The sequence below is a fragment of the Hyperolius riggenbachi genome, chromosome 12 (assembly GCF_040937935.1).
Source record: "Hyperolius riggenbachi isolate aHypRig1 chromosome 12, aHypRig1.pri, whole genome shotgun sequence".
NCBI classification, from domain to species: domain Eukaryota; kingdom Metazoa; phylum Chordata; class Amphibia; order Anura; family Hyperoliidae; genus Hyperolius; species Hyperolius riggenbachi.
This window is the reverse complement of record NC_090657.1, coordinates 53,953,278-53,980,990: the sequence shown is the minus strand read 5'-3', so window position 1 is coordinate 53,980,990 and position 27,713 is coordinate 53,953,278. Positions and strand designations below refer to the sequence as shown.

General features: G+C 42.6%; 1 protein-coding gene across 2 annotated transcripts in view; it reads left to right on the top strand.

The window, feature by feature from the left end:
• LOC137542326 (medium-chain acyl-CoA ligase ACSF2, mitochondrial-like) overlaps window positions 1-27,713 on the top strand; it is a 136,130-nt gene that overhangs the window by 85,125 nt on the left and 23,292 nt on the right. For both annotated transcript variants that reach the window (XM_068264152.1, XM_068264153.1), the window contains 8 exons: window positions 5,068-5,230; window positions 14,476-14,574; window positions 14,652-14,800; window positions 19,479-19,567; window positions 20,428-20,504; window positions 20,610-20,717; window positions 20,796-20,947; window positions 25,263-25,404. In XM_068264152.1, the coding sequence (XP_068120253.1) occupies window positions 5,068-5,230; window positions 14,476-14,574; window positions 14,652-14,800; window positions 19,479-19,567; window positions 20,428-20,504; window positions 20,610-20,717; window positions 20,796-20,947; window positions 25,263-25,404 (979 nt within the window). The remainder of the gene's footprint in view (window positions 1-5,067; window positions 5,231-14,475; window positions 14,575-14,651; window positions 14,801-19,478; window positions 19,568-20,427; window positions 20,505-20,609; window positions 20,718-20,795; window positions 20,948-25,262; window positions 25,405-27,713) is intronic.

Here is a 27,713-nt window from a genome sequence, read left to right as displayed (position 1 = left end):
TGATCATTCATCTTTCCCCCTCCGTGGCCAGATCGTACAAAAAAATGCCCCTGCAAGATGAATATCTCACCTTACCTGGTTCCTGCGATCATCCTGCAGCTCCAGCCTCCATTCACCGCTCTTCACTCAGCCCTGTGATGCTGAATATCCGGGTCCCGGCTTGATGACGTCATCAAGCCGGAACCCGGATGTTCGGCATCAGAGGGATGAGTGCACCGCGGAGAATGGAGGCTGGAGCTGCAGGATGATCGCAGGAGCCAGGTAAGGTGAGATAATCATCTTGCAGGGGCATTTTGTTTACGATCTGGGGGGGGGGGGCATAGTGATAAGGGGGGGGGGGGGGCACATCAGGCTGCCCATAACAGAGGGTGGGGGTTTAAAATCTGAAGGGGGGGGGTTGAAATTATTATTGGGGCCCATCAGGTTAACGGGGTGGGGGATTTCATAATGGGGGGCACATCTGATGGTCCTGAGGGACATAACTGAATGCTGGGGGCACATATGGCGATAATGGGGCGGGAGCGCTAATCCTGAGGGCACATCTGGCTATAATGGGGAACACTGATCCTGGGGACACATCTGGCTATAATGAGGGGTGCTTTATTGGGGTATGCAGCTGTGTATATATATATATATATATATATATATATATATATATATATATATATATATATATATATATATATATATATATATATATATATATATATATATATATATATATATATATATATATATATATATATATATATATAGGGTAGCAAGTGCGGGGACATATCTGGCTATAATGGAGGCTGATATTAGGGGGCACATCTGGCTGTACTGGGGGGGTCTGATACTGGGCACACATCTGGCTATCTATCCTTGGGGGACTTAATACTGATGACATGTCTTTTACTTACTGTAGCACTTTTTATTTTTTACTACAATTGAAGAAAACCTGAGAAATAATGCAATTTTAAAGGGACTCCGAGCAGTGCAGAAACTATGGAAAGATGCATATCATTTTAAAGCTCTCTTTCTCCTCTTTCCAATGATATATAAACTACCGCCCTACGCCTTTTAGTTTTCGCTATTTTCGCGATTGAAATTGCCGCATTCGCGATTTCAATCGCGAAAATAGAGAAAACTAAAAGGCGTAGGGCGACGATTTAGGTGTCGGCAGAAAGAGGAGAAAGAGAGCTTTAAAATGATATCCATCTTTCCATAGTTACTTGTATTACACAGGGCGACACTTTCCCCAGTGTCAGCAGGTCCATTCAGCAGAAAAAGTCGCCCTGTGTAATACAATGTAACTATGGAAAGATGGATATCATTTTAAAGCTCTCTTTCTCCTCTTTCTGGCGACACCTAAATCGTCGCCCTAAGCCTTTTAGTTTACTCTATTTTTGCGATTGAAATCGCGGCCGCGGCAATTTCAATCGCGAAAATAGCGAAAACTAAAAGGCGTAGGGCGACGATTTATATATCATTGGAAAGAGGAGAAAGAGAGCTTTAAAATGATATGCATCTTTCCATAGTTTCTGCACTGCTCGGAGTCCCTTTAACGTTTTCCCCTCTTTTTTCCCGCTAAAATGCGCAGAAAAAAAAAATTCTCGGGACAAAATCTCCCCCAGTGAAAGTCTAGTTTATCCTGAAAAAAACGATATGTACATCATTTACGTGTTGTGAGTAGGGATAAAGTTATTGCTGATTGAATAGGGACATAGCTAAAACGTCAAAACTGCTCTGGTCAATAAGGGGAAAACAAGGTCTGGATGCGAAGTGGTTAAATTTTACAATTTTTCGCCATAGTGCCCCTTTAACCTCAAGCATGAGCCTGGAGTACAACCAGTCATGTCGACTGGAAACTAACCTACAATATAAGGTGTTTTATAGGGAACTAGGGTCACCGACCCAACCAGTTTATCATAAAACAAACAAGAAAAAAGTAATTCCCTCTGATCACTATAAATCAATACACTATTACTGTAGCTTTATCGTAGAAAATATCTTTATTCACCAACAATTCTATATAAAAACACTTAAAATCACAGAGTGGCCCCCGGGCACATGGATCCCATAATATTAATTATTAATAAAGTAAGCTATCCATTCACTGCTCTCAAGAAAGCAGCAGTGCATTGATCCAATAATATGTGTCATCCCTGAAGTTTGAAATAACAAAAACACTAATAATATGGTGTGGCTTTGGCTCAAATCACTTCAGATCATCTAATAATCCATTTCTGCTCCAACAATCAAGTGTCAGTGTGTGTATATGTATGTATATACACACTCTAACCGTACTGACCCACTTAAATTGGTAATGAATGCGGCAGCCAGACTGATACATTCTTCTCACCGCAGCGCCTCTACAACTCCGCTCTGTAAAGCTCTATACTGTCTCCCCATCTGCTTTAGGATCAATTTCAAAATCCTGTGCTTGGCATACAAATTAGTGCACAAGACCTGCCCGACCTACATCTCTGATCTGGTCCACAGGCACATACCAGCCCGCCCCCTCCGATCCTCCAATGACCTGCGCCTAGTCGCACATCGCATAACTCAGTCACACGCACGATTGCAGGACTTCACCAGGGCTGCCCCTACTCTCTGGAACTCTCTCCCACCAGCCGTCAGACTCGCCCCCACCTTTAATACCTTCAAACAAGCTCTCAAGACTCACCTCTTCACGCTCGCATACCCCCCTACACCAGCACCATAATATGTTCTGTTAGACCCCCTCTCAAAAGACGCACCTATTGTCTCCACCCCAACCTTTAGATTGTAAGCCTCTGGCAGGGCCCTCCTCCCTAACGTATCCAGCTTGATTATGCAATCTTATTCACAACCACCCTTCTTGTAGACTCGAACAGTCTCTATCTTGACCTATGACACTGTATTGTTATCAAATCATTTGCATGATCTTGTTTTGTTGTGAGTTTCCGTATGTTCTACCTGTATGTTAACCCATTTATCTATTGTGCAGCGCTGCGTAATATGTTGGCGCTTTATAAATACAATAAATTTTATATATATATATATAGTCATTATTTGATGGCCTGGATTATGATGAGTGAGCTCCACCACTGGGTATGAGTGAGGAGGAGGAAGGCAGGCTCTGTGATCTGCTCCGCCTGCATATCTACAGACAGTGGTATCCCTGTTTAATATGATAAAGGATGATTGGTTTGGGCAGAGCAATGCTGACTTGTTTCCTGATTTGGACCCGCTCAGCAGTATCAGGCCTGGATGTCTCCAGCAGTCATGCACATGGGCTAGAGGGGCATAACATAAGCTGAACTCACCAGGACTGTCACAAGTGTTGTATCCATTGGTACTGGGTGTGCTGAAACTAATGTAGCCTGTAAAAAAACACGCTTCCAGATCATGATGACATCTCTGATCTTTACCAAACTGGTCTCTCAGTGACAATATTTGGTACAGGCTACACACTATATCATTGGGTTGCTCTTACCGCTAACAAACTTAATTGTTTTTTATAGAGACATTGAAGTCTTTTTTTTCTTTGTTTGTTTTGTTTTTTGTTTTTTAACCTTATTTTCTTCTTAAGTCCTCTTCGGCATTAAATTCTAAGCGGATTCACTGCATTCCCGCAGCAGAACGAGTTGTTATGGCCCAGAAATAGAGCTGCGAAGTTCCACGACTTTGCAGGTCGCAGATTTTGCTGCCCGGGAGAGGCAGAGCTGTGCGCAGTAGCTCTGCCTCCTATCCAGTCAATCTCTGCCGATTTCCACCTTTCCCTGCCCCTCCTAGTCAAAGAAGATCTGAGAGGGGCGGGGAGTGGCGGAGATTGACTGGAGAGGAGGCAGAGCTACTGCTCACAGCTCTGCCTCTACCAGAAAGGAAGCTCTTCGAGCCCTGGAACTTTGCAGGGCTATTTCTGTGTTATAAATCACTTTAAACAATAAGTCTCTTTAAACAATAACAACACTTTAAAGGAATACTTAAGTGAAAAAAAAAATGATTTTTTTACTCACCCGGGGCATTCCTCAGCCCCCTGAAGTTGTATGGTGCCCTCGCAGCCCCGCTCCGATCGTCCTGTCCCCGACGGCGGCTACTTCCGGGATCGGCGACAGCCGCCGACAGGCTGGGAACGCGAGTGATTCTCCGCGTTCCCAGCCGCTAAATCACCCTCTATGCTGCTATAATATATATATATATATATATATATATATATATATATATATATATATATATATATATATATATATATATATGCTATAGCAGCATAGAGGGTATATATATGCTATAGCAGCATAGAGGGTGATATAGCGGCTGGGAACGCGGAGAATTACTCGCGTTCCCAGCCTGTCGGCGGCTGTCGCCGAACCCGGAAGTAGCCGCCGTCGGGGACAGGACGATCGGAGCGGGGCTGCGAGGGCACCATACAGCTTCAGGGGACTGAGGGATGCCCCGGGTGAGTAAAAATCATTTTTTTTTCACTTAAGTATTCCTTTAAACAATAATGAGTATCGCTTTAAACAATAATAAGTACTGCATTAGAGACAGACAAGCCCATGAGCGTGACGGTAGGGTATATGGCCTAGGCACCATATATGACACTTGCCCCAGGCCCTGCGTATTCTAAGGCTGCCTCTGCTCAGTGGCACAAGTAGAAACAGAGTATCCTTCAGACCACACTATGAGGCATTTCACACACACAGATGACACTATCTTTGCAAAGGCAGAAAAATGCCATGACTGTTTTTCAGAAAGGGGGTGTGGGTAACCAAGAAAACCGGGATTTTATGGCATAAGTGGTCAGTTTTTTAAGACCTTTTTTCCTGTTGCTCTGTTATAACATCTGCTGCCTGTGCAGATAGTGTGGGCTTTATTTTTTTACATCAGAGGTCCACTTTAAATTTGCTTACAAGCCAGAATTAGAGGTTGTTTTTTTCTAATTTGTCACTTGTGCTGGAGACATGAAGACCAATGGTAAACATTTTTATTTATCACAGAAAGAACTGTAACACCCTTAGAGCTATTACTGTATTTTCTTTTCAATATGTTTTTAATTCTGATTTTCACTTACTGCCCATTGTGCTGTTTCCCGCTGGCCAGAGTCCCTGATCTGCGGATCGCCATCGTTCTGGACAAGAAGTACCCCGGAGCCATTCTGTTCCAGGAGGTGATGGAAGCTGGGGGCTCCCAGCATGTGAAACAGCTGCACGACTTACAGAGGAGCCTCTCCTGCGAGGATGCCATCAATATCCAGTTCACATCCGTAAGTCTTCCTGATGTTTTTGATGGATGACAGGTCTGTGGTGTAGGCAGGCCAGTTTAGCCCCAGGACTATTGTACTACAGAGTCCTACTGTTGTAATACGGGCAGTATGTGATTTAGCATTGTCTTGCTGAAATAGGTTAGGCCTTCCCTGAAAACGATGTCTGGACGGCAGCATACGTTGCTACAAACTCGATACTGATCATTCAGCAATAATTGCGCCTTTCCAGGTGTATATTACCTCTGCCATGCATCAGGGCTGTGGAGTCGGAGTCGAGGAGTCAGGGCTCGTTCACACTAGAGGTGGTGTTCTCATTTTTAAGCGCTGGCGATTTTTTTTTTTTTTTTTTTTTTTTTTTTTTTTTCAAAATCACCCTGAAAGCGCTTACACCATGAATCTCTATGAGAGAGTTCACATCTGAGCGGTTCGTTTCCGATCTGCTCAGAAAAGCGGTGCATGGGCCATTTTTGATGCGATTTTGCCTCAATGGAAGATATAGGAAAAATACAAACGCTCACAAAATCGCTTTGTGCAATGATTACGTGAGCATTTTTAAGAATACTGTAATGATTGTGGAATTCTCTCCGTGATCAGCGCACAGGATGTGCGCTGACACTGCGGAAATCCTCCACAAGCGTATAATTTGCGGTAACCCAGCAGAAGGTGCAATGCACCTGTAGAGGGAAATTCCTGTCGGCAGGTGGAGCTGTGGAGTGCAGAAGAACAGCTCCTCTGCCCTGCCACACACGCCAGACAGGAATTGCACGAAGGGCAGAAACGCAATCGCAAGAGAGGCGATTGAGAATGAGCACAGAGACAGATTGTATGTGTGTGCACCAAACTAGTCGCCAACCCGCGACGGTGCACACACCACAGCAGATATGAAGTAGGAACACGATCGCGAGAGGTGCGATCGCCAGACGTGACACAAGGCTACAGCAAGGCGGAGCACGAGAGTAGCAAAGGCACAGCAAATCATACAATGAGGAGATAAGGAAAATTTCAAACGCGAACTGAACGCGAACACCGCACTCATTCGCAACAGTGCACGCGTTCATGCGCGGTCTCCACGTGATAAGCACAATAGAGACAAACACGCCTAACTAACCACTGACAGACAAACATGAAACAGAGGACGCGATCGCTTGCTTAACAGTTACCTCACCGAGCCTCCAGCAAGCGTTCGTAGCTGACAAGACAGACACAGGGACAAGCGAGAGATAGGATCCACAGCACTAGCGAAAAGAGGCCAGTGCAATCCAGGGAGACAGAGAGATGGAGATTAGACGGATCCACAGCACTAGCGCTAGGCGAGTGCGATCCAGGCAAGACAGAGGAGATAGCTGGTAGCAACCGCTGCTCCAGCTATACTCCAAGAACAAAGATCAGAACGACTTCTTGTCCACCACTGCAGGGACAGGACAATCGCGACAGACAGACAAAACAGATATGCAATCCTAACTGCACTAGGGAACCTGCCGAGTGCAGTCCCAGGAATAACTCTAAACTAATGTTCAAACACTGAGCAAGGCTGACACTCTCCAGAGTATTTCACAGGATGAATCCTTATGACCAGCAACTTACTGTGGGAAACATAGCTCTTTATAAAACAAGCCCACAGGGGATGTGGCTAGGCAATCTGCATGACAAACATATGCAAATTCCTCAGCAGCAAGCTGCACAACTGACAAAAGGTCTCTCTTCCAGAGACCTGCAGAATGCAGACCTGAACAGTGATCAAAAGGCTGCCTGCCTGCGCAGGCAGCCATGCGGATCCTCACAAATACATTGTATTTATTCTTTTCCTGATCAAAGAGTTCACTTCCTGACTGACGGCAGAAAGTGAAAAAAATGCAATCGCTCTGCAAAAGCGCTTAGAAAAGAGCTTAACAAAAATGTCCAACGCACAACAATCGAAAAACAAAAACGTGTCAAACAGCCAACACGAACGTGATCGGAGCGCAATTTTTGGAGTCAGTCGGGAAAAAATACTCCGACCCCCTTATAAATTTAAACTGTAATTTAAAAGAGAAAATATATGTTCTATTTTTCAGGTAATAGTCATCATAAATAACTTGTACAGTGCTTCCCATAATTATTCATACCCCTGGCAAATTTTGACTTAGGCTGGTTTCACAGTGGGACGTTGCGTTTTAGGGGACGTTATGGTCACATAACGTGCCCCTAACGCAACGCCTGGTGGTGTTGGAGCAGGACGCTATCAAGAGCCGCGTTACAAGCAGCTCTTGGTGCGCCTGCTCTGTCGGAGGCACTGCGGAGACCACGTGAGCGGAGCTCTCCGCATCACGTGGTCCCGCCAGCCAATCCGCGGCTGCTCCAGGATGTAAACACTGCAAGTGCAGTGAATAATAAGTAGCCATGTGCCTGGCTACATAGCGGCCTCTCCCCACCTCCTCTCCGCCCATAAAATGAAAAAAACAACCCCTACTGAGCATGTGCAAACCGTCTAACGCGGCTTAGCCGCGTGAAAAGTACTGCATGCAATACGTTATGTAGATGTGCTGCGTTACAATGTAACGCAACGTGGGCACTGTGAACAGCCCATTGATTTTTCATTGGGGTGCGTTACAGGCTGCTCTAACGTGCGCCTTTAACGTCCCACTGTGAAAGCAGCCTTAAAGTTACTTTTATTTAACCATCAAGTAATTTTTTTGACGGTAAATGACATTGGTGTATACAAATGATTGTACATAATCTTAATATGGTTTGAGAGACACCTACTTGCTGGTTGAACAAAAGTAACTTTAAGTCAAAATTTGCCAGGGGTATGAATAATTATGGGCAGCACTGTATATACAGTGATAGCAGTGCTTAGTCCACAGAAATTAAACAAACTAATCAAGAAATCGTTACTTGTGCTGCTACAATAAAGTTGTCACCGTTTATGGAAATTTTGTATGCAAATCTTATGCACTCCCTTTGCTTATGAAATCAGCTATTTTTATATGTTAAAGGGACTCCGAGCAGTGCAGAAACTATGGAAAGATGCATATCATTTTAAAGCTCTCTTTCTCCTCTTTCCAATGATATGTAAACCACCGCCCTACGCCTTTTAGTTTTCGCTATTTTCGTGATTGAAATTGCCGCGACCGCGATTTCAATCGCGAAAATAAAGAAAACTAAAAGGCGTAGAGCGACGATTTAGGTGTCGCCAGAAAGAGGAGAAAGAGAGCTTTAAAATGATATCCATCTTTCCATAGTTACTTGTATTACACAGGACGACACTTTCCCCAGTGTCAGCAGCTCCATTCAGCAGAAAAAGTCGCCCTGTGTAATACAATGTAACTATGGAAAGATGGATATCATTTTAAAGCTCTCTTTCTCCTCTTTCTGGCGACACCTAAATCGTCGCCCTACGCCTTTTAGTTTTCTTTATTTTCGCGATTGAAATTGCGGCCGCGGCAATTTCAATCGCGAAAATAGCGAAAACTAAAAGGCGTAGGGCAGCGGTTTATATATCATTGGAAAGAGGAGAAAGAGAGCTTTAAAATGATATGCATCTTTCCATAGTTTATGCACTGCTCGGAGTCCCTTTAATAAAGGAAACCAAGGCCGAATAAAGATGGAGAAACGAGAGGAACAGGCATCTACTGTCAGCTGTCCTGATGCCCATCATTCCCCCCCCCCCCCCCCCATTCTCTTCTCTGCCCCCGCATACTACCTAAATGCCCCCCGGCAGCCTCTTTCAGGTCGCCGGAGTTGGGCTTTACTGCACAGATGCTGGCTGGGCTGTGTTTTTTGCTTTTTCCTACAGTGCGCTGCTGGGGGGAGGGGGGGGGGCATTTAAGTAGGATGCTGGGGGAGCGGCGGGCATCAGGACAGCTGACAGCAGATGCCATATCCCCCCCCCCCCCAAAATTGTTACACAGTAGTACTATACTCTGCATATGCACTCCCCACAGAGCTGCAGGGAATCCACTGAGAATGCTGTGCACATTGAACACAGAGGTGTTGTCTATCACCCATGAACCTGGTTCAGATTGTGCATGAAGAATGTGTAATAGAGGAAGAATCTCTTCCCCTGCAGAGTACCTGCACATCACTCTTACATGTACCCACAGTCACATTGCCTAGGGCCTGATCCATGTTGAGATTGTGCATGAAGAATGTGTAATAGAGGAAGAATCTCTTCCCCTGCAGAGTACCTGCACATCACTTACATGTACCCACAGTTACATTGCCTAGGGCCTGATCCATGTTGAGATTGTGCATGAAGAATGTGTAATGGAGGAAGAATCCCCTAATTGTCCTGCAGACTACCTGCACATCACTCTTACATGTACCCACAGTTACATTGCCTGGGTCCTGATCCATGTTCAGATTGTGCATGAAGAATGTGTAATAGAGGAAGAATCGCCTCATTCCCCTGCAGAGTACCTGCACAGAACTCCTAGGCTTTAACTTCTAAAATCGAAATCCCTGACGCCAGGGTTTTTCAAGTTTGGGCATCCTGGCGCTCACCTGCGATGTGTGTTTTTTTTTTTTTTTTTTTTAGTGCTTTTTAAGCGCTTTTGCAGAGCGATTATTTTAATTTTTTTTTCCCTGACTCATGTCATGGAGTGAACTCGTTGACCCGGAAAAGAATAAATGTCTTTTTATTCTTAATAGCACTGGGGAAATACTATACAAAGCGTTTTTTCAAGCGCTTTGTGATTTGCCTATACCTTCCATTGAGACAAATAACCTCAAAAATGGTACAGGTAGCTCTTTGGTGAGCGGATCGGAATGGAACTGCTCAGATGTGAACACTCACATAGGGTATCATTGCACGAGTGCTTTTAGAGCGATTTTCAAACTTGCCGGTTCTTAAAAAACGCAAAACACCCTTAGTGTGAACAAGTAGTTATGGCCTGTTTCCACTACATGCATAGCTGCATCGCACTGCGGCTGAACTGAAACCTATGCACGGCATTGGAAAAGTTTCCATTGCGTGCTGGTTATGTGGAGCAATCTGAGAATCTGCATAGCATCCCTTCCAATCCCATCCGCCAGTGGAAACCGGCCCTTATATGTACCCACAGTTAGATTTCCTAGGGCTCGATGATTGTTCTTTGTTCCTGTCTACACTTTCTTCAAGTACTCTTACCAAGGACTAGTTTTGATTTCTATTTATCAGCTACTCTACAGCTCTATCCTTAGTTTAATTAAAATGCATCCCTGGTGTACATAAAACAAAAACAAAACATAAAACACAGAGGTGTGCTAATACTTATAAGTTAGAATTTTCCATCACATTGCCTGTTTTAATAAGATTTAATTTAATCCCATATCAGCTGGGTTCTGATGCATACATCTGCCCCCTTGCGAAAAATGGCCCTGGCCTATTCTATATATGGATTCTTGAATGGAACTAGACAGGGGTGTCCACTTTCTCCTCTTATATTCACATGATCCCTGGAGCCTCTCTTGTGTACTATTAGACAAAATCAAGATATACGGGGGCTTAGTCTACCATCAACAGAGCATAAAATAGCAGCATATGCTGATGACCTTTTTGTTTTACGTGACGAATCCTATTTCTATTCCTAATCTTTTGAAGGCGTTATCACGTTATGGTCAATTGTCGAACATTTAAAGTAAATTATTATAAATCTGAAGCCTTAGATATTAGCCTGAGCCCCGGTGTGAAATCAAGCTTAGAATCTTCTTTCCCTTTTAAATGGGCATCTCGTGCGATAACTTATCTTGGCACAAAAATCTCGAGCAATTTAGCTGATATTTTCCAACTAACTATGCCCCTTTATTATGCCAGATTAAAAAAAGATCTGGAGCAATGGGATATAGCTAGGTTCGTTCTCATGGTTTGGCAGAGTAAATATAACCAAGATGAGTGTACTTCCTAGATTTCTCTGTTTTCCAAACGCTACCTATACAGATTCCCTCCTCTTGCTTTGTGGGAAGCCATCATTCTTTCCAGAAGTTTATCTGGAATAGTAAGCACCCTCGACTTAAATATGCTTCGACAACGCTCCCGAAGAAAGATGGGAGAATGGCAGTCCCGAAATGACGGCAATACTATACAGCCGCTACCAGGATTGTCGACTGGAGCCGACATAGGCCTTATAAACAGTTGGTGGGAATGAAATCGGACATCTAACTTGGACGGTTGTCCCTCCAATATTTATAGGAAAAGATAAACCTTTAATAATTCACACATTATCAATGTTTGTGAAATACAGTCTCCTCCGCTTTATCTTTACGGCCTTTGCCATTATTACCAATACTGGACAACCCTAAGTTTCATCCGGGAATGCAAGCAGCAGCTTATGAACATTGGAGGGGCACTCGTACTCTTGAGAGCTTGTCCTCTTATACAAGATAGCACCTGGATTAGTTTACCCTCCATACAAACAGAACTCAGTTTGCCTACTTTAGACCCATGGTCACATTTACAATTTAAGCATTTTTTACTGAGTCATGATAGTAAGGGGAGTCTGTCCAGGAGGATCACTCCATTTGAAGATCTGTATGTCGAAGAGGGATATGCTGTAGGTGGGCTGTCACAGATATACACTTTTCTACACCCTAAAAGAGATTATTCCTCTCCTTTTCGAGTTAAATGGGAGACAGCACTGAGTCAGACATTTTACAGACTCACAATGGCGGAAAATAGTCATTATGGCCCATAAATCTTTAATGTCGGCGCGTGTACAGGAGTCCAGGTACAAGATTCTTACAAACTGGTACCAGACTCCAGATAAATTACATAAAATCTTCCCTGACTCAAGTCCACTGTGCTGGCGTTGCAATAGTGAAACAGGATCCCTACTCCATATTTTCTGGAGCTGTACAAAGCTGACTCGATATTGGGATTCTGTGAAATCTATTTTATCTCAGATCTGTGGGATCCCCCTTATCACAGATCCTTCATTTTTTTTTCTTTTACACAACACTAATACTAGTTTGAAGATATATAAAAAAATAATGTAATCAAACATCTTGTTAATGCACCTAGGATAACTATTTCTAAATATTGGAAATCTCCCCAACCTCCCTCTACTCCAGATTGGTTTAAAGAAATAGACAATTTTAGACAAATGGAAGACCTGACATATACCATATACAATAGAACTGCACAGTTCAGTAACACCTGGGCTCCATGGTTAGAGTTTGTAGAATCGGAAGATTAGGGCTGCTGACCTATAAACAATGCCATCTTGACCCCTGGCAAGAACTGAGCGTACACCACTGAGACATTGTCAACCTGTGTTGGATTAAGACATCCCCTGGGACTGCCCCCCCCTGGCCCATACTAACTACTGTGTATTTCTGCTGCTTCTTCCTTTTTACGTGTATATTTCTTCTTTTCTCTAGTCTCTTTCTATTTAATGAAGGATGCATAGTTTGAACTATGTCTTGAATATGACTTTGCTCAAGTCAATATGGGTATCAGATAATCTGCTTCACTTTATAGAATTATCTGAGCTGGACCCTTGGATGAAAAGTGACATGATACTTAACATGACCTAACATATTGGCTATCATTCATGAACAGGCTGTCGGTAAAGAGAATCAGTGCGGGAAAACACCGCTGGCGGCTTTTTAGACTTCTGGGTGGGCATTCATAAAAAAGTATCCAGTTGCGGTAGCAGTGCGGAGATTCCCCGAACTAAGCTGGCGGTAGGCAGGCGGTAGACTTGCGGAGACACGGAAGCTGCAGAGTTGATACATTTCTCCGTGTTCCTCTCTGCTGCAGCTGCCTGGGAGGTCTGTGTCTCCATTCATTTACATTGGTATCGCCACATCAGAGTGAGCGGTACTTCCCGACCTCACACCGCTTGCGGTGATCTTTATGAATGAACATTTTGCTACATTTGTACCGATAATCACCGCACAAGGCGGTGATTTATCACTCTGCTCGGTAGTGTCATTTTTCCATGCGGAAAGAGGCTTTATGAATGCTGCCTTTGCTAAGTGGTCAGTAAAGTCAGCTGTTTTAAGCATTTCCGCATGCGGAAATGCTTTATGAATGATAGCCATTGTGTATTAATATGCGTATTTACCTTATACTTACTCTGAAAAACGATAAATAATCTATAAAAAAAAATAATAATAATCTGATTGAAAATAGTTGTTCACGTCAAATTGCACAGTTTAAGCACACCTAAACTTAAAACCATATATAGCGGTAGGTAAGCTTACCCATGGACTCCTCTACCGTCCTACGCGATGGGCACCCCTACTTCAAGAGCTTTCAAGGAATCTTAAAGTATTGGAGATGCCAAAAATATAGATAAAACCATTACCAACAGTTTAAAAAAGAGGTTAGCACAGTAAGCATTGGCTGATATCTGTTCCTGTCATCATTAGAAGGTAAGCCAACACTTGCCTCCTTTTCAAAGCTACCTAAGGGAAGCACAAAGGTATGTTCATGCCAGATCCACATACCTCTGTGCATTGTTTGTTCCTCTCCACATTCCACCCGCCCCTCCCCAATCATTATTTGAATAAAGTCAAATTTTCAGACAGGAAGAGGCGGCTTTAGGTGATGTTCCATCCAATCACCCTCACATCCTCTCTTCTTCTCCGCCCCATTCACTTAAAAGGAGGTGATGGGAGGGAAAATCACAGCAAGCCTGCCTCTTCCTGTTGAATAATTTGAGTTTTGGCTAAAGTCAAGATTTCAAAGTAGTGATTATGGGGACTGGGGGGGTAATGAGTAGAGGAACACATAACGCACTGAGGTATGTGGATCTAGAATGAACATACCTCTGGGCTACCTTAATCAGTTTTGCCTTTGGGTCAGGTGTGCTTTAAACTTTTTTTTTTTTTTAATAGTTTAAAACTATACTTAGTTTATCATTATAATTGTTTTATCTACATTTTTGGCACCTCCAAATGTTTTTGTTTTACTCGCATCTGTTGGGACGTTGATCATTTTATGACAATGTAAGTAATTTTTTTTTACTGAAGCACGACCAGTTAGATTCAGTATAGGGCTTGCTGCATACCCTGGTGGGGACGGGTATTCCACACACACGAGCTTCCAATCGTTGACTTTTGGGCAACCTGGTGTGGCGACTGGCGAGTACCCCTTTTTATATACCGCTTGCATTGCCTAAATGCTGCACCATATTGGGCTCTGGGTGTTTCAGTGCTTTGTCTCCAGGTTGTCTAGGCCTTTTGTAAGTGTTCCAAGTCACCTGACCCTGTAGGTTTATCCAGTTCCAGAATATGGTAGCAAAATCATTGTTTGTTTTACTGTAAATATGTTTGTGCCATAGGGAACAACTGGACAACCCAAAGGAGCCACTCTGAGCCACCACAACGTTGTAAACAATGCAAATCTTGCAGGGTCGAGGGTGGGATTTAACTGGAGGAAGGTGAGTATCACTACAGAGCATTCTCTTGTGTCTTGCCTGGAAACTAGACCTGATCCATTCCTTTCTTATTCCCCAAGGGAGTGCGGATAGCTCTTCCTGTCCCGCTGTACCACTGCCTGGGCTCTGTGGTTGGTAGCGTCGTAATGGTGGTACATGGTTCAACCATAGTCTTTCCATCACCATCCTATGAACCTCGAGCTGTGTTGGAGGCAATTTCAAAAGAAAAGTATGTGGAGTTATTATTACGGGTGGGCACTCTCTTTCTCATAGTTATTGGTGACACCCTGATCACTGGAACCAGCCTAAGCCTATCGGCTGGAATCATCTAATTTTTACAAATAGGGTGCACACCTGCCCCTTATTCAAGCATGATGTTACTAAAATCCTAATTTTCCATCTTGTCAACTACGATCTTCTCCCCTGTGGACTACCAATTAAAGTGGACCCGAACTCTTGCACAGGACAGAGGGATAAACTCGAAAAATGCACCCTATGTATTTAGATCTCTCCCTGTGTCAACTGATGGCCACGGCAAACAAGCTCATTTGAAATCACTAGATGTGAATATGTCTGTCTCCATGAAAGCAGGAAGTAGACACACTGCAGATTTTCCAGTATTTAATTATTTGTATCGGCTGTAACAAAGAAATGTTTTTCTTTAAAGGTTAGTATGCTGTTGCTTATCGTTTAGAGCAGAGAGGAAGTTCTGAGTTCAGGTTCACTTTAAAATACTGCCACATTAAAGGACTACGGAAGTGAGAGGGATACGAAGGCTGCCATATTTGTATAAAGCGGACCTGAACTCATAACTTCCTCCCTGCTCTAAAAGATAAGCAACAGCATAATATTTACCTTTAGAGAAAAACATTTCTTTGTTACAGCTGATACAAATCCTGCAATACATCTGCAGTGTCTACTTTCTGCTTTCATGGAAGCAGACATATTGTTATCATACTGTGTTTAAATATTAGCTGCTCTGCTGAGTACTGACAAATTTCTGTGCTGACACAGCTTAGAGATCAAATTACGCTTGTGATTTATTGAAGATGAGGGGGAATGAAACACGTTCTTCTCTCACACGCACAGGATGCATTTCTCTGTTTCCCTTGTGTTCTGTGCAAGAGTTCAGGTCCACTTTAAACTGCAAATTCAAAATGCCTGGCAGTCCTGCTGATCCTCTGTCTCTAATACTTGGGCGAGCTTCACCGCCTGGGGCCACCACCTCCATGCTGCACCACAGGGGGCAGAGTGGGTAGCACCCCCACCCCATGCCCTCACCACCTGGAAAACCACTAACAACTACTATCCAAATAAATGAAACACAAGGAGTGGCAAATGCTCACTCCCAAGCAGCACCTGGCTATTTAAATGGTCTCCAGGATAAAGCCAGTCAGCATTGATCCTACCAATGGCTTCCCTTCACCCACTTTACAAAGCTCTTTACAGCTTGCTGACTCAGAATTGTATCTGCAATTAGTGTAGAAATATACAAACTGCTCTGTACCTGAAGTCCTGTTATTCTCCACCATGGTCACCTCTTTACCCTCTTGCACCCAAGACTGCTCACTCCTTTAGTAGTATGGGCTTTTTATTGTTCACTAGCTGATGGCCCGTCGCCTTCAGGTATGTATTTAGCTGGTGTCGGCTCCGCCCACTTTTTCTAACCCTAAAGGTGCCCATACACGGTACAATAAAAACGTTCAATTTTCCCGTTTATTCGACCAAAATGATCGAATCGAGTGATAGTTTAAAAGAATCCTTTTTTTTGATCAAGAAAAAATAATCAGTTATCCTGTTTTTTCAATAAAAATCCAATAGGACATGTTGGAAAAATCTTTCTATTCGATCTAACGGAATAATCGAACATAATTACCTAATAAAAAAAATGAAATAATTGTACCATGTATGGGCACCGTAACACACAAACACTCAATGACCAAGTTTGTGAGGTTTGTCATCAATCATTTGTATATTCCCATAGAAAGTAAACAAATCAGATTGGCTGTTTGTGGCTCCTCCCCTCTCCAGCATTTGAACCCCAGTCACCCAATGAACAACTGTAGCAGGTTTGAGGCATCTGCTATTAACAGTGTAAAAATGGCAGCAGTTTAAATATTACCCTTGAAAATCAATAGGTGAATTTTGATTGGCTATTATAGGCTCCACCCACTCCCTGAATATGAATCTCAGTCACCCAGTGATCATCTGGGTAAAGTTTGAGAACTGTGCCATTAACAGTGTAAAAAGGCCTGCAGTTTATATTTTCCCAGTGAAATTTGTTTTTGGCTCTGCCCACTTTTTGTAACCTTGACACACAGTCACTCAATGACCAAGTTTGTGAGTTTTTAGGTTCCTGGCATCAAAAATGTGTGAATGGAAGCTGTTCTTTCAGCAAGGAAATCTGATTGGCTGTTTCTGGCCCTGCCCCTTTAGTGAATTTGGACCCTAGTCACCCAATGACCGACTGTAGCAAGTTTGAAGCCTCTGCCATTAACAGTGCAAGAATGGCAGCAGTTTAAATATGCCCCTTGAAAATCAATAGGTGAAATTTTGATTGGCTGTTGTAGGCTCCACCCACTTTCCTGAATCTTAATCTCATTCACCCAGTGACCAAGTGTGCCAAGTTTGAGAACCCTGCGATCAACAATGTAAGAATGGCTGCAGTTTACATTTTCCCATTAGAAATTAATAGCTGAAATTTGATTGGCTGTTTTATGCTCCGCCCACTTTTCCTGGATTTGTAACCTCAGTCACCAAGTGACCAACTGTGCCAAGTGTGGGGACTCTGGCTTGATTACTGTGAGAATGGCAGCCTTTCACAATTTTTTCCATTGACATGAATGGGTGAAATCTGATTTGCTGTTCGTAGCTCTGCCCGGGTGTGCAGGGGGGACATGAGACCTCCAGAACATATCATCCCAGGTAGTAAGGGATCTGTATACCAAGTTTCATTCAAATCAGTCAAGCTGTTTTCGAGTGATCGCGGCACATACGTACACACATACATACATACACACATACATACATACATACAGTGGCTTGCAAAAGTATTCGGCCCCCTTGAAGTTTTCCACATTTTGTCACATTACTGCCACAAACATGAATCAATTTTATTGGAATTTCACATGAATGACCAATACAAAGTGCTGTACACATGAGAAGTGGAATGAAAATCATACATGATTCCAAAAATTGTTTACAAATAAATGACTACAAAGTGGGGTGTGCGTAATTATTCAACCCCTTTTAGTCTGAGTGCAGTCTGTTGCCCATAGACATTGCCTGATGAGTGCTAATGACTAGAGTGCACCTGTGTATAATCTAATGTCAGTACAAATACAGCTGCTCTGTGACAGCCTCAGAGGTTGTCTAAGAGAATATTGAGAGCAACAACACCATGAAGTCCAAAGAACACACCAGAGAGGTCAGGGATAAGGCTATTGAGAAATGTAAAGCAGGCTTAGGGTACAAAAAGATTTCCAAAGCCTTTAACATCCCTCAGAGCACTGTTCAAGCGATCATTCAGAAATGGAAGGAGTATGGCACAACTGTAAACCTACCAAGACAAGGCTGTCCACCTAAACTCACAGGCCAAACAAGGAGAGTGCTGATCAGATATGCAATCAAGAGGCCCATGATGACTCTGGACGAGTTGCAGAGATCTACAGCTCAGGTGGGGGAATCTGTCCATAGGACAACTATTAGTTGTGCACTGCACAAAGTTGGCCTTTTATGGAAGAGTAGCAAGAAGAAAGGCATTGTTAACAGAAAAGCATAAGAAGTCCTGTTTGCAGTTTGCCACAAGCCATGAGGGGGACACAGCAAACATGTGGAAGAAGGCTCTCTGGTCAGGTGGGACCAAAATGGAACTTTTTGGCCAAAATGCAAAACGCTATGTGTGGCGGAAAACAAACACTGCACATCACTCTGAACACACCATCCCAACTGTCAAATATGGTGGTGGCAGTATCATGCTCTGGGGGGGCTTCTCTTCAGCAGGGACAGGGAAGCTGGTCAGAGTTGATGGGAAGATGGATGGAGCCAAATACAGGGCAATCTTGGAAGAAAACCTCTTGGAGTCTTTAGACTGGGGTGGAGGTTCACCTTCCTGCAGGACCCAAAACATAAAGCCAGGGCAACAATGGAATGGTTTAAAACAGAACATATCCATGTGTTAGAATGGCCCAGCCATAGTCCAGATCTAAATCCAATCGAGAATCTGTGACAAGATCTGAAAACTGCTGTTCACAAACGCTGTCCATCTAATCTGACTGAGCTGGAGCTGTTTTGCAAAGAAGAATGAGCAAGGATTTCAGTCTCTAGATGTGCAAAGCTGGTAGAGACATACCCTAAAAGACTGGCAGCTGTAATTGTAGCAAAAGATGGTTCTACAAAGTATTGACTTAGGGGGCTGAATGTGCACACCCCATTTTGCAGTTATTTATTTGTAAAAAATGTTTGGAATCATGTATGACTTTCGTTCCACTTCTCACATGTACACCACTTTGTATTGGTCTTTCATGTGGAATTCCAATAAAATTGTTTGTGGCAGTAATTTGACAAAATGTGGAAAACTTCAAGAGGGCCGAATACTTTTTGTATGCACAGATATATATGTATGTATGTGTATATAGATATATGTATGTATGTATGTACGTGTATATATATATATATATATATATATATGTGTATGTATGTATGTATGTATGTATGTATATATATATATATATATATATATATGTGTGTGTGTGTGTGTGTGTGTGTGTGTGTGTGTGTGTGTGTGTGTGTATAGATATAAAATAATAAAAAAATATATATATATATATATTTATTATTTTATTTTTTTTATACAACTAAGCTTTGTTGCTGTTTTTAATGTAACCTATTCTCTCTGTGCTCCACAGATGTACATGGCTTTATGGGACCCCCACCATGTTTATTGACCTATTGGCACAGCCAGACTTTGCCTCTCACACTTCAAGCCTCTCTTTTGGTAAGTGGCAGACATATCTCATCAGAGTTTTTCTGAGCGTTTTGAGTTTTTAAATCTGCTGCTAATGTTATCCTATGTGTCTGTGCACACTGGAGCAATGAGGTTTTGTAAAAAAAAAACCCATAGCATTACATTTGGAAGAGCTTTTGAAACCTCTAGCGTTAGGGCGCTAGAGGTTTCAAAAACTCTTCCCAATGTAATGCTATGGGTTTGTTTTTTTACAAAACCTCATTGCTCCAGTGTGCACAGACACATAGGATAACATTAGCAGCAGATTTAAAAACTCAAAACGCTCAGAAAAACTCCTCTGGTGTGCACCAGGCCTAACAGGGGTCACTAGTGAGCTGTGACCAACCAACACAGCGGAGTTCACACACTCTGCTTCAAAATGGACCGAATTCCACCTCAGTGGCATTTGAATGGACAATTTTCAAGCTGCATGCTTTTGCAAAATTTGCATAAACCTGCATCAACTTGCAATTATTTGACCATGCCTAATTGCTAGAGTTTTGAGTAAGCATTACTTGTATGCTTACCTTGTTTTCCTGCATACAAACTCAGCCATTCCACAGTGATCATCACAGAGGCTGCCCGATGTCCATGCTGCTGCTAATCATTCAGTTATTGCAAGTGTGGAAAAGTGTGGAAATTCTTCCTGATTTGTCAGAAACTGCATCTGTAAGTTCAGAGGTTAACAAACGCCTCCACAACTGCCTTGCAAGCATGCATTCTTGCTTAAGCTGCTGGTGGAACTTTTGATAGGCTGTCAACAACTCCAGTGCTGCAGCCTTTAAAATGACTGAAGAGCATCTGTGTGATGTCTGTGCAGTTTTATAAATTACAGTGATTTCTTTGGTTAGGATTTATTGCTGGATCTGTCGCTCCGCCCGAAGTCATGAAGAAGTTGGTCACACAGACTACAATGAAGTACATTACCGTAAGTTCCTTCACCAAGCACAGAGCTCACATAGTAATCTGTGCTGGTCATGGACCGTGGAACCTGATTTGCCATTGTAGTTACCCTTTATACCGCTATTTACAGATTGGCTATGGTACAACCGAAAACAGCCCCGGCACTTTTGTGGGATTCCCTTGTGATGAGTTCCATCGAAAGACAGAAACAGTGGGTCACATCTTGCCCCATACAGAGGTGAGACCTTCTTTTGTTTTTACATTAGGGTTCCTTTATTTAGCAATTTATAGCACTAGTGTCTCTCTTTCCATTCAGGCAAAAGTAGTAGACACCAACACAGGTGAGATATTACCACTGAACACCCCGGGGGAGCTGATGATCCGAAGTTATTGTGTAATGTTGGGCTACTGGGGTGATGAAGAGAAGACCAGGGAGGTCATCACTCCAGAGAGATGGTACAAGACCGGGTGAGTCATAGCGGCCATTCTGCTAGTGCTGTGTCAGGTACAAGACCGAGTGAGTCATAGCGGCCATTCTGCTAGTGCTGTGTCAGGTACAAGACCGAGTGAGTCATAGTGTGGTGAACTGACAGAATACAAAAAATACTGCAGTCTGTTGTGGAATCTTAAAGCGGAATGAAACCCAGCATTTCTTCTTTGCTCTAATGATAGTAGCAAAACAGTTTCTGTACCGTGTTAGCCAAACAAATTATATAGGTAGAAAAAAAACACCATTTTGTAAGAAATAATACCTTTTAATGGCTAACTAATAGAGTTAAATGATGCAAGCTTTCTGGGATCTAGTCCCCTTTTTCAGGCATATTTCCAGATGTAAGCTGAAGTAAAACACTGATGCAGATAAATGGTAAACACGAAGATGACAGTTGTGCTGGTTACTGTTTATCCGTTAGGTGTCAGGTGATCAGCAGGCTGGAGCGAGTGAGTTAGTGCAACCATACATGAAATCCAGCAGGTTTCTGAAGATTATGAAGCCAAATCAACCATGTTACATAAGGTGTCATGAATCCTGTTCCACAATTTAAACCTTCTGTTAATGTCTTGAACATTTTCATAAATTTGTACTCAGAAACTTTTCTTGATTGATCATTTTTGAAGTTACCCTTAAGAACAAGTACTTTTAGATCTTGCATGCTGTGTCCTGGTTCACAGAAGTGTTGGCCCACTGGTGTGTCCATTTTACCCTCATTAATTTTAAAGCGGTGATGGTTCATTCTTGTGCGCAGTTTTTGTCCTGTTTCTCCTATATAGATTCCTCTTGAGGGGCATTTCATGCAGCGTATCATGTATATGTTACGGCCAGAACCCGAAGTTTGGCCAGAACTAGAAGTGGCCGGCCACTTCGGGTTCTGGCCGGCCAATGCGCGAACTGGCCGCTGCGCTGCGGCCAATGTGAGAAATGAAACAATTCCTGTAAGGTTTAAATGTGATGTTGTGGCCGCAGCGCAGCAGGGCAAAATGTATCACACATCTTTACTTTATTCAATGGCATTAAGCCGCCCGGCTTTTTCCTCTGCCTCTCTCTCCTCCCCCCCCCCCCCCCCCCGCCTCTCTCTCCCCTTCTCTTATGGGCACAGCCGGGCGGGGACACGCGTGTCCAGGAGAGTCGTTCCTCGCGGCAGGAGAGCAGAGCGGGGAGGCTGCAGACATTGCTTCTGCCAGCACCCGCTCTGCAAGAACGGCAGGATTCCCCTGCCGCGACGAACGACTCCGGAGGGACACGCGTGTCCCCGCCCGGCTGTGCCCATAAAGAGAAGGAGAGAGAGAGGCGGGGGGGGGGGGGGAGGAGAGAGAGGCAGAGGAAAAAGCCGGGCGGCTTAATGCCATTGAATAAAGTAAAGATGTGTGATACATTTTGCCCTGCTGCGCTGCGGCCACAACATCACATTAAACCTTACAGGAATTGTTTCATTTCTCACATTGGCCGCAGCGCAGCGGCCAGTTCGCGCATTGGCCGGCCAGAACCCGAAGTGGCCGGCCACTTCTAGTTCTGGCCAAACTTCGGGTTCTGGCCGTAACATATACAACATTGGATGACTCGCAGGAAAATTGGTCTTGTATTTGATGATATTTCTGTGAGTTTGGTATTTGTATTTGGCTTGTGCTCAAGATATAAGGGCAGGACTCACACCTTGTGTTCTTGCTGGGTAATGTGCCTGGAGTATCTGGTGTAGATAATGCACTTCTGATAATCATTTGTCTCAAATTGGGAGGTTGTCTGAAAGCAAGCAGTGGTAAATCAGGAAAAACTTCTTTCAGGCGTTTGTCTTTATGGAGTATTGGTTGTAGGGCTTTTGATATCTTCCTCAGTGTCTTTAATTTTGGGTTGTAGGTTACCACAATTGGGATTTTGTTCAAGACATTAACATCAAAATGTTCAAGACATTAACAGAAGGTTTAAATTGTGGAACAGGATTCATGACACCTTATGTAACATGATTGATTTGGCTTCATGATCTTCAGAAACCTGCTGGATTTCATGTATGGTTGCACTAACTCACTGGCTCCAGCCTGCTGATCACCTGACACCTAACGGATAAACAGTAACCAGCACAACTGTCATCTTCGTGTTTACCATTTATCTGCATCAGTGTTTTACTTCAGCTTACATCTGGTATCTTCATGTTTACCATTTATCTGCATCAGTGTTTTACTTCAGCTTACATCTGGAAATATGCCTGAAGAAGGGGACTAGATCCCAGAAAGCTTGCATCATTTAACTCTATTAGTTAGCCATTAAAAGGTATTATTTCTTACAAAACGTTGTTTTTTTTCTACCTATATTCTTTGCTCTAAAAAATTATTTACAGCATATTATATACAACCAGCTTTTTTTTTTTTTTTTTTTTTTTTTTGCTAGAACAGGATTTGAAAGTTCAGTGCAGAGAAATCTGGACGCATCAGAAGTGTAGATAATGTTGTCTGGTGTTAACTTAATTGTATCAAGTTATCAATGTGACACATTCTCTGATTGTGCAGAAGCTCCTGCACACAGACAGACACGCAAAGCATTTCTGCCTTCAATACATAAAACCAGTTATGAATAAAATGCAAAGTCGGCTCTCAAAGCAAAAAAATGTACTTTTGGGAACTTGTAATTTCTAAATTAATAATGCTTGTGCACAAAAGCAAATATGATAACCGTATGGCATATAAAAAGTAGGAAAACATGTTTTTATTAAATATTATGTCAGGGTTTTATACCGCTTTAAGATCCTCCATTTTTGACAACTTAGTTGCTTTTATTACTGTCATTGTTCCACCTGGCGTTGAGCATGTGTTTAGGTTCAAATAGTGAATGTAAACTGACCACTTACTTTAGCACCTATTGCTTCTTTAATGCAGTGTTCGGAAAATGGAAGCCAGCCGAGATACAAATATCATTTTGTTTTAATACTGCCGTGTCAACTACATTGCATTAACCTCTTAGCTCAAACTGGACTTTTTTTTATATATGTTCAGTTTGAGCCCCTTTAAAACAGGATGTATATACGAATCCTGTTCTCGTTGGGATTTAAACGTTGGTAATTGACGAACAGGAACATGTGTTCCCTGAGCTAATTTAAAGAGACTGTGTAATTAAAAAAAGTTCCCCTGGGGAGTACTCGCCTCGGTTGGGGGAAGCCTCTGGATCCTATTGAGGCTTCCCCCGTCCTCCTCTGTCCCACGGCGGTCTCGCTGCAGCCTACTGAATGTACAGCCGACAATTTGTCAGGCTGTGCAATATTTACCTTTCCCTGTTCCAGCGGGGGCGCTGTTGCGGCTCTCCACTCGGAAATAGGCATAAATAGCCGATCTCAGTCGAGTCTGCTCTACTGTGCAGGCGACTTGCGCCTGCGCAGTAGGGCGGAACCGACCGCGATCGGGTATTTCCGCCTATATCTGAGCCAAATGCCGCTACTGCGCCTGTGCTGGAGCCGGGAAGGTAAATATTTACATCCCTGCCTTTCGGGGGGAGCTCAATTGTTGCCACCGTGGGATGGAGGAGGATGGGGGAAGCCTTGATAGGATCCAGAGGCTTCCCCCTACAAAGTGCACATAGCTGTTACCACTGTCCCTGCACTGCTCTGCTGTGCCTTTGGCACACGGAGATGGCACTCAGAGGGATCAATACAGTCAAAACATCATTTCAGTCCAAACATCCAGGCAAGTACAAGTGGATCTATAGCATAATTAAACAAGCATTTAAATATTATACTGTATAAGATGCCTACATGTCATGTTACCTCTGGCATTTTCATCCTAAACTTAATGATGTTTAAATGAAGGCCCTGATTAAATGTAAATAGTATTCTTAACACCTGCAGAATTTACTGAACAATTTCATAAAATGTTTAAAGTTATTTGTATTATTTTTCTTACAAAAAAGAAGAGGTAGCACAACTGATAACGGTTTAATATAAACAGCTAATATAGACCGCTAACTAAAAGCTCTACCCAGTATATGCCATTGTGACCACAGCAATCTAGAAACTCTGAAATGTATTATTATTATTGTCTTAGTAGGTTTTTAAAATGGGCCCTTGATAGATATTTGATGGTTTAATGTTGTGCAGATGGGCCAGTAGCGGGTGCATTTCCTTCCCTCTGCTTATACGCGAGTCAATCATTTTTCCCAGTTTATTTATGGAAAAGTTGGGGGGTCGGCTTATACTCGGGTCGGCTTATACTTGAGTATATGCGGTATTTAATAAAGCCACAGAAAATGTATATTTTGATTGGTGACTTGTTATCAACCTGAATCATGATCCTCCTCTCCACCCAGAGACATCGCCAGCATGGATGAATATGGATATTGTCGGATTGTTGGCCGCTGTAAAGACATGATCATCCGAGGAGGAGAAAACATCTACCCCGCTGAAATCGAGCAGTTTCTGCACACCCATCCCAAAATCAAGGAGGCTCAGGTAAGTCTATGCAAAAAAGACGTAAGGAAAAAGAAAATAGAATATTGATGATTTTACCGATATTCTATTATCTACTACAATAGAATATTGATATTCTACTTTGCTCCTCTGTACTCCAACTCTCTAACAAGAACCTTCCCCTATCTATACCTAACAAGACCCCCCATCTATCCCTAACAAGAACCCTTCCCTATTTATGCCAAAAAAAACCTTTTGATGACCAACAAGAACCTTATGCTTCTGCCTTACTGAAGTGCTTCTGCCTTACTGTTACTGATGTCTGCCTCGATTTTGACTACTTTCTGCCTGCCGCCTGCACCGACCTCTGCCTGGATTTTGACTACTCTCTGCTTGCCACCTGCACCCACCTCTGCCTGGATTTTGACTACTCTCTGCCTGCCGCCTGCACTGACCTCTGCCTGGATTTTGACTACTCTCTGCCTGCCACCTGCACCAACCTCTGCCTGGATTTTGACTACTCTCTGCCTGCCACCTGCACTAACCTCTGCCTGGATTTTGACTACTTTCTGCCTGCCTTATTTATACAGTTCCAAGTTTATTCATGAATCTAATGAATTCAACACATTTGTGTTCTAGTCTTTTATTTATATGCAGACTGTCTACCAGGCTTTTATTCTGATGTATTTTGGTGAGTTATGACTTAAGAATTGGAGGCCTAAAATTCTTGAAAAAAATGTACCGCTTTTGACTCATAATTCCAGACAGAAATGCACCGCCAGGGAGGTTACAGAAACCATAAAAACTTTCCTTTTACTCATGCTTAGTGTTTGGCTGAAGCCATTTATTGTCTAACTGTGTTTAGCTTTTTAAATCATAACCACTACACAAACTAACCAAATGAACATGATCAAATGTTTATACACCCCAGTTCTTTATATCGTGTTTTGCCCCCTTTAATATCAATGACAGCTTGAAGTATATTGTGGTAGTTGTGGGTGAGGCTCTTTACCTTCTCAGATGGTAAAGCTGCCCATTCTTCCTGGCAAATGAGCCTCCAGTTCCTGTATATGCTTGGGCTGTCTTGCATGAACTGCATGTTTTGAGGTCTCCCCAGAGCAGCTCACTGATATTGAGATCAGGAGAATGAGATGGCTGCTCCAGAACCTTCACTTTATGTTGCTGTAGCCAATGACAGGTTGACTTGGCCTTGTGTTTTGTATCAAAGTCCTGTTGGAATGTCCAAGTACGTCCCATGCTCAGCTTCTTTGCTGATGAGTGCAAATTTTCCTACAGTATTTTTGATAACTTACTGCATTCCCATTGCCAGTAATTCTTACCACATTTCCTGTGCCTTTGTAGCACACACGTCCCAAAAACATCAGCGATCTACCACCATGTTTCACAATAGGAATGTGTTTCATCATAGGCCTTGTTGATTTCTTGCCAAATGTTTATGGTTGTGGCCAAAAAGTTAAATTTTAGTCTCATCACTCCAAATAAATTTGAGCTAGAAGATTTGAGGCTTGTCTCTGAGCAGTTTGGCGTATTGAACCTGGATACTTTTTAGCATTTGCTTAGTAATGGTTTTCTTCTGGCAATTCCACCATGCAGCTCATCTTTAGTGTTCATCTTGAAACGGTGGGTTTTTAACCACTTCAGCCTTCAGTCGTTTTCACTTTATGCATCCGAACAATGTTCACCTCCCTTTCATTAGCCTATAACTTTATCACCACTTATCACAATGAACTGATCTATATCTTGTTTTTTCCACCACCAATTAGGCTTTCTTTGGGTGGTGCATTTTGCTAAGCGCTACCTTACTGTAAATGCATTCTAACAGGAAGAATACGAAAAAAACCGGTAACCATTCATTATATCTCCGTTTTTGGCCATTATAGTTTTAAAATAGTACATGCCTCCATAATTAAAACCCACGTATTGTATTTGCCTAATAGTCCCGGGTGTTACACCATTTAAATTATGTCCCTATCACAATGTATGGCGACAATATTTTATTTGGAAATAAAAGTGCATTTTTTCCGTTTTGCATCCATCACTATTTACAAGCTTATAATAAAAAAAAAGAAATATTTCATTTTTACATGCATATTTAAAAAGTTTAGACCCTTAGGTAAATATTATAGGTAAATATTTGTTTTAATTATTGTAATTTTTTTTTTTTAGTTGAACATTTTATTTGGGTGTTTTTGAGAGGGTGGGATGTAAATTGTATTTTTTTTATGTAAATGTGTGTATTTTTTTTACATGTAGTTGTAGTTTTACTATTTGGCCACAAGATGGCAGCCATGAGTTTGTTTACAATTACGTCACTCTAAGCGTAACATGTA